At 39.4% G+C, this 15,195-nt stretch overlaps 1 protein-coding gene and 1 long non-coding RNA gene across 4 annotated transcripts in view; both read right to left on the bottom strand.

Annotated features, from left to right (window-relative positions):
* LOC121848889 overlaps positions 1–6,198 on the bottom strand; it is a 44,413-nt gene extending 38,215 nt beyond the window's left edge. The window contains exon 1 of the long non-coding RNA XR_006085022.1: positions 6,049–6,198. This is a non-coding gene — a long non-coding RNA (uncharacterized LOC121848889). The remainder of the gene's footprint in view (positions 1–6,048) is intronic.
* Positions 6,199–9,609: 3,411 nt separating this feature from the next.
* Positions 9,610–15,195, bottom strand: part of nr2f1a (nuclear receptor subfamily 2, group F, member 1a) — an 8,209-nt gene continuing 2,623 nt past the window's right edge. Inside the window, exons 3-4 of one of the 3 annotated variants that reach the window (XM_007893064.2) lie at positions 13,901–14,088; positions 9,610–10,937 (exon numbers count right to left, since the gene is read on the bottom strand). In XM_007893064.2, coding sequence (XP_007891255.1) covers positions 10,914–10,937; positions 13,901–14,088 — 212 coding nt within the window. In that variant the 3' untranslated portion in view covers positions 9,610–10,913. Of the gene's footprint in view, positions 10,938–11,171; positions 11,387–13,764; positions 14,089–15,195 lie in introns of those variants that run through there. The other 2 variants (XM_007893061.2, XM_007893063.2) reach the window with 2 other exon arrangements.

Raw genomic sequence — 15,195 nt, forward strand, 5'->3', positions numbered from 1 at the left:
ATATACATACACCTCATGTTGGATTTGCAGCTTTGATACAAATACAGAGAACACACAAGGAAGGACCTATTTTTTTTTAAAAATCGTTAAAACCTCGAAGTTTGTTGAAGCATTTTTCATTTCACTGTTTTTAACCACCTCGCTATGTTATTTTCTTTCAGAATTGCCGGCGTGAAAACAATTAAAGTGCATTATTAAAATACTCACACGGCCTGTTACAAAATCGCATTAAAACAGCATGGTTTGCGATTTAAAATGCATTTGAATTCTGAGCGAAATTTGTGGAAAAAAATAGCTCGCGTCATTAATCATGTGAATTCTCTTAAATAATATGTGCAACCATAAAACATTTGATGTTTTATGCCCAGGAAAATGTGAGCACTATGGTTAGAACGAGTCATCAAAAAGCTGATCTCGGCCTTGAAACACGTAAGATGTTATCTCAAAACAAATATAACAAACAAAGCAAACATTCAGAGCGTTTCACTCCTGCACATAACTTCGAATGGCATTTTATTTAGCTGAGGCGGGTTCCCGTTAAAATAGCTCATGCAATGTAAAATATTTATGTTTTGTGATTGCATAGCGCTGGCATCTTTGGGAGTGTTAAGTAAGGTTGAGTATTTAATTAATTTATAAAAACATTGGAAACTCTTTCTGGTTCCTTTCTCTTTCAAGATTATCATCACTGCTATTAGTAATTTGAGGTTGTTAGCGGCAAATTGACAGTAAATTATGTAACATGTCTGTTTCCTGTACTCCGCCTCTTTACTGTAGCGGAATAGTTTATTTTTTATCTTAAAGTCAAACAAATATCATTTTTGCATCAACGGGGCCCTAAAGTTAGACAATATTTTAATTATTTATTCTTTCGTCTAATCTATTGGAAGCAAAATTCCCACTTCTATTACATAACTGATAAGTTCTGTGCTATGTTGTCACTATCGTACTCAAATAGATTGATGGTCATCGCCCTGCGCCAAAGGAAAGCAAGTCTGAGATTATTATTTACCAAATATGAAAAAAAAACGACTGAACAAAAGAACGAAAAGAGGAGAACTGTAAACCCAGAAACACGGGCCATCAGAAAGCTTGTTTTTAAGACTGATAGTGGCTGTTTCTATGGTAATTATCTTTGTTTTCCCCTTCGAGATATTTAGGTAAGGGGAAAGACAGGCTCATATTGTGTTGTGTTATTATTTTGATAATTTCAGTCACTGGTGATGAAGTCCCTTGCGAGACCCCAGTGGAAGAAAATAATTAAAAAAGATAACTATACACCTGAAAAGTCACAGCACACACAGGGTGAGGTGTGTTTAGCTTCAATGCCATGTTGAATGGAATTCTGAACAAATTGGTGTAAATTTACAGTGACACTAAATCTTCATGCTTTTTTTGGGTGGGGGGGGGGGGGTGAGTGGGGGGGGGGGGTGGGGGCTGGGACGCTGATTCGCTAACACACAAAGCCAACATTGCAGGAAACTATTGTGTTACTCGCCCAGTGCACATGCAATTTTCAAAACAGTGTAAAAACAACAAACAGGACCATATCGACATCAGTGCTTCTGTACACCGCAAAGTCTTTATATCACTGGAAGCACGTTGTGTGCAGTAGCAGCAGTTTATAAGATTCGTAAAGAAAACCACAAGGTGCCAGCGGCGCTCAGAATTATTTCCACTGATGTATTTTCATCTGGTGATTACGTGGCGCTACAACGTCCACTAATTGTAATCCCGTTACAGAGAGGCAATGGCCTTATATTCTGATTTGTCCTTTGGTTTTGCTGGTGTACTACATGCTGAAATATTGGTGATAAATGAGTGGAGAATTTCACAGAGAAAAAAGAGGCGACTGAAGTGGGATCAATTGAAAACAACATAATGAGACTGAATTACGTCTGTCGAAATGTTCCTTTTAGTAAAAGGTGTTAATTTCATGCTGCCGGCGCTGTAATATTTGTAATTCCATATTAGGTGATTCTGTAAATTAGATATTCTGCAGGAGATGATTTAAGATTTGCAGTTCACATTGGGAAGTGCATGCTTGTTTCTATTACACAACCTCACTGTGCATGAATGTACACTGTTAGGAAGAGTGTGCACTGTGACACCACGCCTTACCTTCATGCTCTCATCTATATATCAAACAAAGATTCCCCACTTTACGAAGCATACGTGGTGCTGAATGCAGGGGATTTCAAACTGTACTTTGATGTGGTTCATAAAAAAAATGAACTTCACCTGAATGTTTTTAGCTCCCCCTCCTCCTCTTGTTTCTTATTAAACCACCACATTGCTCCTGTCCAGTAATAGCTTATTAAACTGTCCTTTGTCCTTCCTCGCTGCTGTCTTTTTAATGTTATGGAAAGCGTGAGTTACATTTTCACATAGCAATCTCATGTATGGTTCGAGGGGACGTTAATGTATAAGCCGCAAAGCAACAATTAGTAAACAGGGGTCAATTGTTTGGTTGGACAGAAAGAATAACCACAACAACATTTTTTTCCCCCTTTTCTCTCTCTTTTTTAAAAAAAAGCAACCAGAAGAGAATATTTTAAATATGCTCAGCTTTCTGAAACCTCACCCGAACCAATAAATACTCCGAAGCAACAATGAAGTTAAATAATCATAATAAAACAAAGGCTGTTTAAAGTGTGAATGAAACTTTCCTATAAACTTTACTTGGGGCGAATTTTCGTAACTGCCCTTTGTATTTAAGACTCCCTTTCAGAAAGTGAGTATTCACAAAGACGTCTGTAATAGTGCTTTGAAAGGTGTTCACATGAGGACACTGTCTCCTTTCTAGTAAGAAGGAGTGAAGATCTGACAGGTTTTGTTGTCAGTAGTATAGTGCGAGCTTTGTAAGATATTCGTTTTTCTTTCTCTAAATGCTCCAACTTAATAAAGACCCCCTGTCTTAAAGCGTGCATGCCCCTGCTGGCTCTGTCCACCCTCTGTCCAGCCTGTCCCAATAACCCCCACGTGATGTCTGCTAACATAATTTTAATGATTTTGTCAACGTACACAGAATTAATTTTCATAAAAATGCAAAACAGACAACGTCCTTGGAAGAAGAAAAAAAATACTGTACGCTTTTGCTTCTCCGGGGGAGGGGGCCCTCCTTAAAAGCCTGTGCTGCCCAGAAGGAGAAACTGCTCCTTGACTTCAAATTCATCCCATTTCAAAAGAAAAGATTTCAAACCTGAAAAAAAAAATTCGCCCCCCATTCAGATTAGGAGCGTTTATTTCTTGCTTGGCCTTTGAACAGAGAGGTCATGTCACTCAGGGAAAAAAAAAGGGCTATTCCTTCGTTCTTCACCTCCCCACCACAACGCCTCTCTCCCTCTCCCTCTCTGTCTGTCTCCCTGACTCTAAAAAAAACCCTCTCGGTCTGGAACTGGCTTTAAGGCAACATGCTACAAAGATTAAACATTTGGCTCTTTTTTTTCACAAGAAGACGGAGTTCTCCTGTAATCATAGCAACGGTATGTAGGCCACAAAGTGCCACCAAACAGCTAGTGATGTCCTCCCTGGAGCGTTTGCGTCTCAGGCTTGTAGGATCTTTATCGAGTTGCTGTTTGGCACCGCAGCAAGTCTCTCTATGAATTAAAATTAAATATGGCTGACTCAATATCAGCAATAAGCCAAATAGATTAAACTCTGGGACGTGGCCCGGCAAATAGCCTCTACCTGGGCGCATCTTTAAAAAAAAACGTGTCGACTTGCTGCCAGTGTTGCTGCTCAAGGTATTTTCTGTTCGGTTGTGTGGCTGTGATTTTTTTTTTAAATCTATGCATTTGCATTTTCCCTTATGAACTGCTTGTTTGGGTAGGAAAATGTATGTTGACGGGAACGTTTAGTAGTGGATTATTTACGAGGGAATCATAGGGTCAAGTTCTGGTTTAAGTGGCACATCTGCGAAACATTGAGGCTGCTAATTCACCAAAGACTGCGCCGCTTTTATTATAGACATATTGGGGAATTAGTAAGAGTCCGCGTCCCCCTTCAAGGGGGTGGGGAGTGTGTTGGGTGGGGGGGGGAGGGAGGGAGGAGGGGTGGGGGGTGGAAGGCTGATTATATCATGATGTATAGTTGGCTACACGTTCAATCTGTAACACTACAGCTTAAACGTGAAGGCGAAAAAAAAAAATCCAACAAAAAGCTCTAGCCATCCATTATAAAGAAAAATAGGAGCCATGCTGAGAAATTAGGTAAATAAATTCTAAATTAGAAGAATATTAACCACAACATCATTCACCCAGCCTCCACGCCTGTCGGTCCCCATGTACAATTACATTAAAGCAAATTCGCATTTAAACATTACTGCTCGCCAAACAGATCTCATTTTTTTGCTCTCAAAAAAAAATCGCTGTGTATATTGCAGCTCCGAGGCAGCAAATGCTGTGATGTTTAAAGACGGTGTGTGAACGGTTCTGGTTTCACGTAATAATAACATGTCCTGAATGCACTAACCTCTGTGTGTGCTGGTTCATGAAATCCTCTTCCTTTTGAAAAGGGATTCAGCGTTTAAAATAGACTTACCTCGCACATGACATTTCAGGAAGTCAGATGTTATTTTTTTTCAGGTTTCATATAGTGACTGGACACATGTATTAGGCTGGAAAGGTTCTAGTCCGCCCATGTTGTCAGCTAAACGACTGTTAGTTTAGATACATTAAACTCAGCGACGTTGCAGTGTAAACCAGATCTATCAAACGAGCACCTCGGAGTTTTTTTTTAAACCATCGGAGAAATTGCTAAAATTATTAAAATGTTGAAACGTAACATTCTTGTACGTTCATCCTTACGGTCCTGACTGTCGTGTGCATATTGCCCCTAAATAAAATGGTTACATTATAAGCAGTCGCTTCCCCTATTTATAATACTGAACAACGGAATTGTAAAATGTGCGTCTTTTTGGTCTGAGAATGTACAGTTCGAAGTTTCAAATTATTGTGTGGAAACTGGAAGAGTAGTCGGGACAGTGTGCGTGTATTTATCCATAGGGAAGATAAAGAGAGAGAGAGAGAGAGGGATTGTTATCAACACAAGTGCTGGTAACTTTGTAGTAAGTGTGACTGCATTAAAAGCAGGGCACTAATAAAACTGGTCTCAGCATGGTGTGTAATTGCAGCAGAATGTTTTCAAATAACATTTAAAGAGATAGCTGATTAAGGAGTCGCTGCCTGGCTGCTATATACTCAAACGGCTGCGGTATTATCTCAGAAAGCCAAGGTGTGAGCAGCCCCAGTAAGGATTGGACTGTCTGCTCACGATGTGTTAGGATATGTGTATGTGGTGAAAGTAAGGAAAGGTGTCACATCAATCACGTCATGGTCCAGGCCACATCTTTGCATGCCCACCAGTGCGGCCTGTGCAGAAAATACACAATTTATAAAGGTATTTTATACAGACACACACGTCCTGCACTCGGTACGTGATGTCTTTTAGAAATGTCTTGACGTCACTGTTGGTGATGAGGAGATATGGCAGAAGGAATCTCCTGACATTTCTCCTGACTGTTAAAAGTTTCATTCTGTTCAGACTCGTTGCACTAAGACTACAGAGAAACTCGAGCCGAGAGCATCTTCTGTGCCTTGTCAGATCTACCAGTGAAACCTTTCCACTCTGCTCTGACTCTGTCATCTGCCTGTTTCCATTTACTGTGCCATGCACTGAACCCCAGGTCTACAAACAAAAGCTTCTTTTTTTTCTATCTCCTTCCTTTCACTTCTTTTCACTCTCTCATCTTGTTTATTGGCTTTCCGTCTTAAATATCTCTTCATACACCACTTTCTATTCTGACGTATGCATTTTCCTGTGAATTCACCTTTTCATTATTGCAGAATCACAGCACTATAAATCAACTCCGTTTTCCTTTCTTCCTTACTTTCTGTAGTCTCGCTTTTGTTTACTCTATCTCAGTCGCCCTCTCTGCGTCTCACACACAAATACACACAAACACCACTCAAATGCAAGTGCCACGTGTTGATAAATTTGTACTCAATGACAACCCAAGTCCAATCTCAAAAGAAATAAAACTCTTACTTTTTGCAGACATCCCCCTCTGGCCGCTGCCTCCTTTAATTATTTTTGCTAGATTTCTTTCCTGTGAAAAAGCCTGGGGTTTTGGGAAGAATCTCGGTGCTGAGTTTTTGAGAAGGGACTGCCGCCCCATACCCACAGGTTCTCAGTTAAGTGCAGATTGAGACATATCGGGTTCCTTATAAAAGGATCATTTCATGTGGGAGGTTGGACACAAAGTTTGGACTCGTGACTGGCATTCCTGAGCGACATGCATATTTTAAAACAACAAAGCAAGCGAGGAACAGGGCTTAGAGAATAAGGGAGAAAACTTGGAAGTGAAGTTTCAGAATGATAACAATCTCTCTTTTTAAAGGTTGGATTCAATATCCTTCTATATTTGTGTATTCTGCGCATTTGCAATTCTCGGGCAATTAGAGATTGCTTTGTTCATTAAATAACTGTGGTTTACAACCTATAATAGTTAAGATGCAGAAATAGTAACAATTGTTGTAGAGAATAAATAGTGTACAAGTGAACAGTTGCGTGGATTGAGGGTATCAGGTACACTCGAAGTGTCTTCTCGGGTTCAACACATTGCTGGTGACTCGCCATAGAATCATTCTGTCTTGTTCAATGTGTGCACTTATTAAAGTGAAATCAGGGAAGGAAAACCCAGACAGAATAGTGACAGCTGAAGAAATGGGTAGCGTCACACAGCGTGTGAAACCACAATTTAATGCCTGGTGCCAGAAAATGGCCTGATTGCTTTATTCATTTCATCCATTTAACATGTGATTATCAGCCTGGAAACAGAAAACACAAATCCAGGCGAAATATCATGTAAGCACATACACATGTGCCCGCTACTGCTGAGCAATCCCATGCTTTCCCCCAAACTGTATTGATTATTATTTCTTCCATACAATAGTATCACTAACATTTGTGGAAATTTCAGCCCCTGCAGAAAGAAGAATGAACACCAAATGAGAGAACAAATAGCGAGGACATAGATATCTCTGTTAGTTGTCAATGCAGGACCATGGGCCGGGAATGCTAATGAGGCTTTGCAGTGAAGACTGGAGCTGTGTGTGTGTGTGTGTGTGTGTGTGTGCACAGGGATCGATAACTGACCCAATGGTTTGGGCAATGAATGCTTTATTTATCTGCCCGAGCAATGATATTATCAGCCTTGAATGTTATATACAGCAAACGTCTTTCTAAATCAACACAAACGGATCGCTTACAGCAGCCACCCCGCTACCCTCTTGGAGAAGCCTTTCACAACTGGGATATTTTATATCCTGCAGCTTTTATTTGATCCATTGCCTAAGCTTGATCTTGGGCTCTGTAGACAAGAAGATATATACACAGTTATACAGCCATCATCTTCCCTTCGAATGGACTAGCCTCTGATAGCCCGGCTGCATTTGGTTTATCAAGACACACACACACACACACAAGAGAGAAAGAGAATTGATAATAATCTTATTTTTATTTTATTTTTCTGTACAGCATCTTTATTTCAATTCAGTTTGTCAACAAACATGAAAGCAATATTTATAGCAATGCATTGTATTAATACACCAGGATATATACCTATTAGTTGAATACCATTTCAACAAATATTTTTCGATGGGGACATTGTACCTCACAAGCATTGTATCAAGCTCCATCTGTCTCTCTCCTGACTGTGGTGTTTGTGTGGTTGTTTTACATTTTTTTAATAATCCCTGATTCAAGTCTGAACCGCTTGCCCGCTGCAATAGGGCCGAGCCCGTGTCTTTTACACGAGATACCTTAGAATGGACATTGATTCAGAACACAGATGATAGATACATGGAGAAGATGTCAGCTAACACAATGTTTCGATCCATGAAGTATCCAATAAATGACATTGCATTTTATTTGTGTCTGTGAAGAACGGGCAAGCAAACTTTTCTAGAAGTCTTGTAGCTTTCCTCCCCTAAGTGCAACCACGAAATAAATCTCAATTAGAGAAACAAGCCAAAGTCTGCAATTCGGTACCCAAGACTGTAACTGTCGGATGTGTCCTTGCACACGCTGTAAAAAATATAAGTGAGGTACATCATGTGAAATTTGGGGTTGCTGATTTTTGTGTGTGGGACAGGGGTGCTGGAACTCGGAATCCTCGGTGTAATGGGTTTGAAATGTATTCTCTGACAAGTGGGGATAATAAATGAGACCTGCTTTCAGATGGATATCTCAGACGTGAAATTGCGCCCAGCTGGTTGTGTAAGCAAACAAATAGTTTCATGTTAGACTCTCGACTTGTAGGTTGATGAATAGAACACGACATCGGTAAATGGGTCTTTAACTCATTTAGGAATAAAACTCTTGGCTCTCTAAGTGAAAGACACGGCGACGCCATGTATCCAGAGCAATCACAATTTAAAAAGAGTTTTATTAGTTTCCACTCCTTCACCCAGAATTTTTAGCATTAAGTCCAAACGTCAGTCAATCGCTGCAGTGACCAGCGCATCAATGCAAAATCGCATTGGTGCAGAGATTTCCCAGAATTTGAGGAAATTCTAGCGTTGATGCACGTAATAGGTTGTTGTTTTTTGTGAAAATACTTGTGGTTTGGAAATGCGAGAAGTTAAATGGAAACGTATTAGAAGATAAACATACTTCTCATATTTGACAAATGACATGTGCTTGTAAAATAAACCAGCTTTTTTACGCAAACACGCGGGTGAGGGTGGGGGGTTCAATTTAAGTGGAGTGTTTTAAAACAAACTACTTTTGAGGATTAATATGAATCTTTCACTTTCTCTCAAACTATGTTGAACGTAATACCAATGGATTTTCTTTGCAGTTTGAGATCAAGCTGATCAAGTGTCTTTTTAATTTGATTTTTTTTTAAAAAAGTGCAAAAATAGTGACAGAGTTAAGCAGTAAGGATGGACAGGTGGTATGAAAATAAATTCACTTCACTCAACTGGAACTGTAATATATACACAGTTATTAAAAGAAATGTTTCAAACGGCAGGCAGACAGTGCTTAGCCTTTGCATAGTTGGATCCCTGAGGGAGACCCTTTTTGATTTTTTAAACAAACGTTGTGGTTACAGCAGCTTAAAATCCACTTAAAAGGGACTGGACAACCTGGTTGAGAGACTGGATTCAGGGCTAAGAAATGGGGGCAAACAGATCACGTGTTTAAGGGTGAATTCAAAAAGGGAAAAAATGAGCAAAGGACGAGGTTACATATTCAAGCAAATGCAAAACAAAAACGGGGAAGAAAGAAGACAAGGTTTCTTTTTTTATGGGTGAGTTCAAGGGAAAGAGATCGAGAAGAGGTGCTGGTGGTAAAATTCAGGCAAACGAGATATCGGTGCATTTTAAAAAATCAGGCGAACTGCGAATTGAGAGGTCGGACGATTTGTTAGAGGGAAGATTCGGTCAAAAAGAGAGCACGAATTGGACAGAATGATTGAAAGAAAATGCAGGCAAACTAAGTAAAAAATATAAACCCAGAAGTCCCGAATCCAGTCATTCTTGACTTTGTTTTTGTTGGGTCCACAAATCAATGTAACGTATCGTGAAAAGAATCAAAACATAATTGCAAACAAGTGCACATGATTTATTACAAGAACAAAATACAACTGTTTTCACGTTTTATTAAAAGTACACTAACATCATACTGAAAGACAAGCACCTTCCTTGTGTTATTTAATAGTTCATTGCCATTTTCAAAGAGTAATTATCATTAGCAGTAATAAAAGCCCCCCTCCCCATCCCCTCCCAAAAAGACCAGCTTTTTTTTAGTTTGTTTGGATAATGTAAAGCATATTGGCTCAGCTAAAATGTCCCAAACTCCTTTCTTGTGCATCCTAGGTTTTTTTTTGGCCATTTTAATGTATGAAACCGCGGAATATTCCGACAGGAAAGAAACATTTCTTCTTAATTAAGAGCCTAAATTGTTGTAGTTTGTTTCGCAGTCACAGCATTAATCCACTCTCTGTCTGGTGTTTAACCCCGCTGTAAAGTTTAGATGTAAAAGTCAAAGGTAACATCTTATTAAAACCGTCTCAGTGAAAAAAAATAGGAATATTCTCACTCTTTTTTTTAAACCAAAGTAGATTTTATTGTCAGAAGAAACAAAAGAATAGTAAAAAAACATAAATATTTGCAGTGGGATTTATCTGAAATGGAGAAGGGAACAGAAAGCTACATTTAAGTGTGCTCGACGAAGTGTGGAGAGATGGTTCATTAAAGTGACACTTGGCAGAAGTTTTAATATAAAACTTATTGTAGTACATATATATCTTAAGTGAAATTAAACAATTATAAATAACTAGAGGACTGTCTCCAGGAAACGAAAGTGTGGCACACGCATTTTTCGGATCATTTAATACTTGACCACACATCAAACTTTCTAGATTTTGTTCAGTGAATTATGAGGACAGAAATGAAGCTATAGATTGTGCTTCCAAGGGGATTGGGCTATTTGTCTGTTTCACAGGGAAGGACTGAGGGAAAGAAGTGCCTTTTTCTCAAATGCATCTAAAGTCTGTTAAAGGCAGCCATGTTTGTTTGCTTCCATCTGCTTTAAATGAGCCGGGCTTCACACACCATTAAAGTATTGCACTGGGCTGCAATTTCTCCAGGAAGAAAAGAACAACCTTTAACAATAAATATGTTCGTCACCCCCCATTGCAATCAATCAATGTTTTACTTTGACTGAAACACAATACATAAAGGCAAATGCAACTCAAAAATGTCAATTTCACGAGCACGAAGTTGAAATTAGCATTCAGTTCCAGGTTAAACATTAATGTTTTGCAACAGTGGTGTACACATTGGTTTTTCAAGGATTTGCTAATATTTGAATACTTCATTGAGTATACTCCATTGAGAGGATTCTCAGATGGCGGCTTGGTTGAATTTCTTGAAAAGGAAATTAAAAATAAAATACAATTATAATAGGAAGAAGGAGAACTGCCGGTAGGGAGTCTAGAACGGACTAGGTTTGAGGTTAATACCATCAGTCCTGCAAAAGACTGCGCAGGTTAAAAAGCAGGTGTCAATTAAAAATAATATATATTTTTAAAACAATCTAGCAGATATTCTGCACAACGTACAAGTTACCTTTAGCCCCAAAAAAACACACGGAGTGCGGTGTTTATATAGTGTCAGAGCTGCGTCAACAGAGTGTTTAATTATCATTACAGACAACATCAAAGTTATTAATTTCTATAGAATGATATCGCACGGTATTAAAGAACACAAGGTGGTCACACATCAGGCTGCCATCGGGTCTGGTGAACAGTGCCATGAAATAGAGCAGATTTGTCTATATAAGTGAATTCAAATAAGTCCTGTAATTGGGAATTGTGCTGCAAAATAGAAACATTGTATTTAGAAATAAGCCGCTATCTTCCATAGCTCCTGACGTGTTATGAAATATCACCGGACGCCCCTGTCATATTCTATGCTAACAAGTTTAAATAGTATTTTAATTGGATTTAACGGTGAAACGATGAAAAATCATTATATATTAGGGCTTTGATGTCGATGGGCGGTGGTAAAAGGGTAATGTAAAAGTCGGGGTTGAAGCAAAGAGGGGCCTAGGGGCAATACTCAGAACAAAACCAGACAATAAGTTGGAGTCAGAGCCAAGTGAAACAGCTCTGATCGGAACAAAAAAACACCCTGAAATATCCGTAATGTTAAGTGCAACCAAGAGGTGTACAGCCACGGTTCAGCTCTGCCTATTTCTGGTTCTTTATGGACGCGGGTGTGCAGGTATGTACATGTGTTACCGCTGCAATCTGTGGTCATGGGTGTTTCTAATACATGCGTATCAGGACATACATAGACAATCTATTTACGTCGTTAATTATTCCATCTAAAAGTGTCTATAGTCATCGCCTTGTGTATCCTGCAGCTTTGCGTCGAGAATGTTAAAAACCCCAAGCGGCCAGATAGCAGGATCTCGTTAAATGCAAAGAGAAAGCTTGAGAGCACATAGAGGAAAATTAAAACACACACACACACACACACACACTTCCAGCCACTCTCCCGATTCACATTGTGCCTCGTGCTCTTTTTACTCTGGGTCGGTTGTTAGGTTTATTTTTGATGCAGAGTTGCTAAAGAAAGCTCTCTCATGGCAGTGTGTGCTGGAGCTTTGACCCGGATTATAAAACATTAATGAAAGCAGCAACTGAATTCTGCATAACCTTCTACTGAGCAAAGGCACTGCAGTCTTTACATCTCCAAAAGCCACTGTCTGGAAGCTGTGGGCTCTTTCAAATCTTCTTTCGAATATTTTTATATTCAGATACACCCAGCACATGACTTCAATGGAATTAATTATAAAATGACTAAGAGTATATAATTATGAATGCTCCGCCAATTAATTGTCATAGATTTGTGCAATAAGAGTTCCCTCAAAACCTTTTGTGGGTCACGGAGAGGAGAAGAATATCAGCACCGAACAGATAACACAGACACAGCTGCGATAGATCTCTTTATATCACTTTTGTAACTGTTCCAACATAACAACCATTTTTTACAAGAATATTCCATCATACCCACAGGACAATGCCAATGTACAGCGTTGTTTGCACGGGTAAAACGCCTGTACTTTTTTCTAGGTATTGTATTCCTTTTTAAAGTAAGTCTACAGGTAAAATCGGCTTGACAGTACTGATACGAAAGTTGTGATACACTGTAAAAAACTGGGTGGGGGGGGGGGGGTTGGGTGGGGGGTGGGGGGTAACAAACAAAAAATGCAGTTTTTGCCACGTGGAAAGTTGGCGACAACTGAGGGTACAACTCGTTCTCGTAACAAAAAGAGACTTAAATCAAGGTCGGCTCTGAACACATATCAAAAACTTAGATTAACCTAACTTCAGAGCTCTCAGACTTTTTTTGTGAAAAAAAATCAAAGAAGTGTCTTGGACACTTCGGCCCAAACTCTTGTTTCTATAAAGATAGTGGGAATAGACACGGAATCAAAAAAAAAGTGTTTCAAGAGTGCCCACAGTGTGTGACAGTTCGGAAAACACGTTTTTTTTTTGTATTAACATCTCGCAGTGCTCTCTCTCTTTCTCTCTCTCTTTCAATCTGATCACTTTTTTTAAAAAAAACGTTCAGTTTCGCCAGGATTGCAGGCCAGTTGGTACGCTTAAAGCGACAAAAAGCTTTTTTTTATTTTGTGCTAAATTCATTTTATTTTTTTTTCCATTCTGATTTCAATTTTAATTCTTGGAGAACATAGCTTTGACGACATAAATCTCACTCATTATAAGAAGCAAAAGGTTATATCAAAAATTATTAGTATAGGAATCACACGAAACCTGGTTTTGAACCAGAAAAAAAATACAAAACAGATATAGATACATAGACACAGGACAATTTATAATTATTTGGAAAATGTTATTTTCCCCCTAATCTCTTGATTCTGTCTTTTAAATGCGCATACGATGTTTTTGTTTAATTTTACAAAAAAATGGAAAATAAAGACTAATATTTTACAAAATGATAAGCATTGCTTGTGGTAAGTGTGGTTCTACATAGGATGCAGTTCAGTTCCTTTTTTGTTTCACAGAATAAATCCCACAGTCAACAGTTTGGCCTCTTGGAAGGTCCTTTTATTTTCACAGATATGATCCTATAGGAACTTTCGAGTCCTGGAATAGAGAGGGAGGCTCGCCTAAAATGCCTGTTTTTTTTTTGTTGGGGGGGGGGGGGGGGTGGGGGTGGGGTGGTGGTGGGGTTGGTGGGGGGTGGGAGGAGAGGGGGGAGTCCTTCTCTCATCATTGGATGGACATATAAGGCCAGTTGAAGCTGCTCCCCGACAGTAACATATCTCTGATGAGGGTTTCAATTGGAGTTTTACCTACCAAACGGACGAAGAACAGCTGCTCAATAACCGAAGACGACACGGTGCGGAGGGAAGGCAGCCGCAGTAAGAGCTTGCCAAAGCGGCTCGGCTGGTTCGGGTATTGGCTTCTCACGTATTCCTCTAGAGCACACTGAGATTTCTCCTGCAGGCTTTCTATATGGGCAGCATCCGACAGGCCACAGGCATCTTGACAGCCAAAGAAAAACAGAATTAGTACCGCTATCGGCAGATCTTTTGTTTTATTTTAATCCTCATTTTTTTTTTGTTTTATATAAATCCACACACACACACACACACACACACGCACACACACACACACCGACTCACTCACTCACCCGCGCTCTCCGCAAGCTGGAGGCGGACAAGCTTAAGATAACACGTTGTTTTTGTTGCAAACATTGCGGCCGATTCAAACAGTCTGATGGCAAAATCGTATGCAGCATAAGCTTTGAATTATAGGTAACAAAGACACTCTTAAATAATAAGTACAGATGCACGCCATTTCCCGTAGAGAACCGATCCAGAGACACCAGTGCCTGGAAACAATATGTGACAGATATTGGTACAGGGTTATTGTTTCTATTCCTTTACTGTATGCGTTACACACACTTCCTTTACATTCCAGGGCAATGTAGCTTTTCATCAACTCTGTGATATATGGTGTAATCGTGTACCGAATATAAAAAGGATATGTGATAAACAACGAGACATGCAGCCAGGCATTCATCAATTACAAAAGCAAATCTATCATAATATCTTGCACAGGCTCTCGGAACCCCTTTGTGCAACAGTGGACTTTGGTGCTGTTATAATTATGGGGACATGGCAGTTATGCTATTGGCAACCTTTTTGAAATTAATGTACTAATGCCTTCTAGTGAAAATAGCAATAATAACAATAATCACTGAATTATTATTCCTTGAAGGCTCGCGTTACGCAATAATATCCTGCAAAATAACACAGCTAAATTTAAAACTAAACTCCAGAATTAAAATGCTAAATATGCATGAACTCTTAGTGGATACCAAGTTGTTTATCAACAACTGAGCGTAGAGTTATTTTGGCCAGAGTGCTGCGTTTTCCTTACAAAACGCTCCTTTGACTTTTTGTGAAAGCTTTATTTGCTCGGGAGACATATTTTAGTGGATGAATTAATAAAGTAAAATAGGAAGTTTGGGTCACGACCCAGCCTTGGAAAGCATCCAGATCGAGTGGTTGAAAATACTATCCGGACCTAAGGTAAAATCACAACAAGCCCCCTACAAGCTCCAGCAACTTCAAGCGGCCCTTAGC

Source organism: Callorhinchus milii, unplaced genomic scaffold (assembly GCF_018977255.1).
Source record: "Callorhinchus milii isolate IMCB2004 unplaced genomic scaffold, IMCB_Cmil_1.0 Scaffold1, whole genome shotgun sequence".
In the NCBI taxonomy this organism is placed as follows: Eukaryota; Metazoa; Chordata; class Chondrichthyes; order Chimaeriformes; family Callorhinchidae; genus Callorhinchus; species Callorhinchus milii.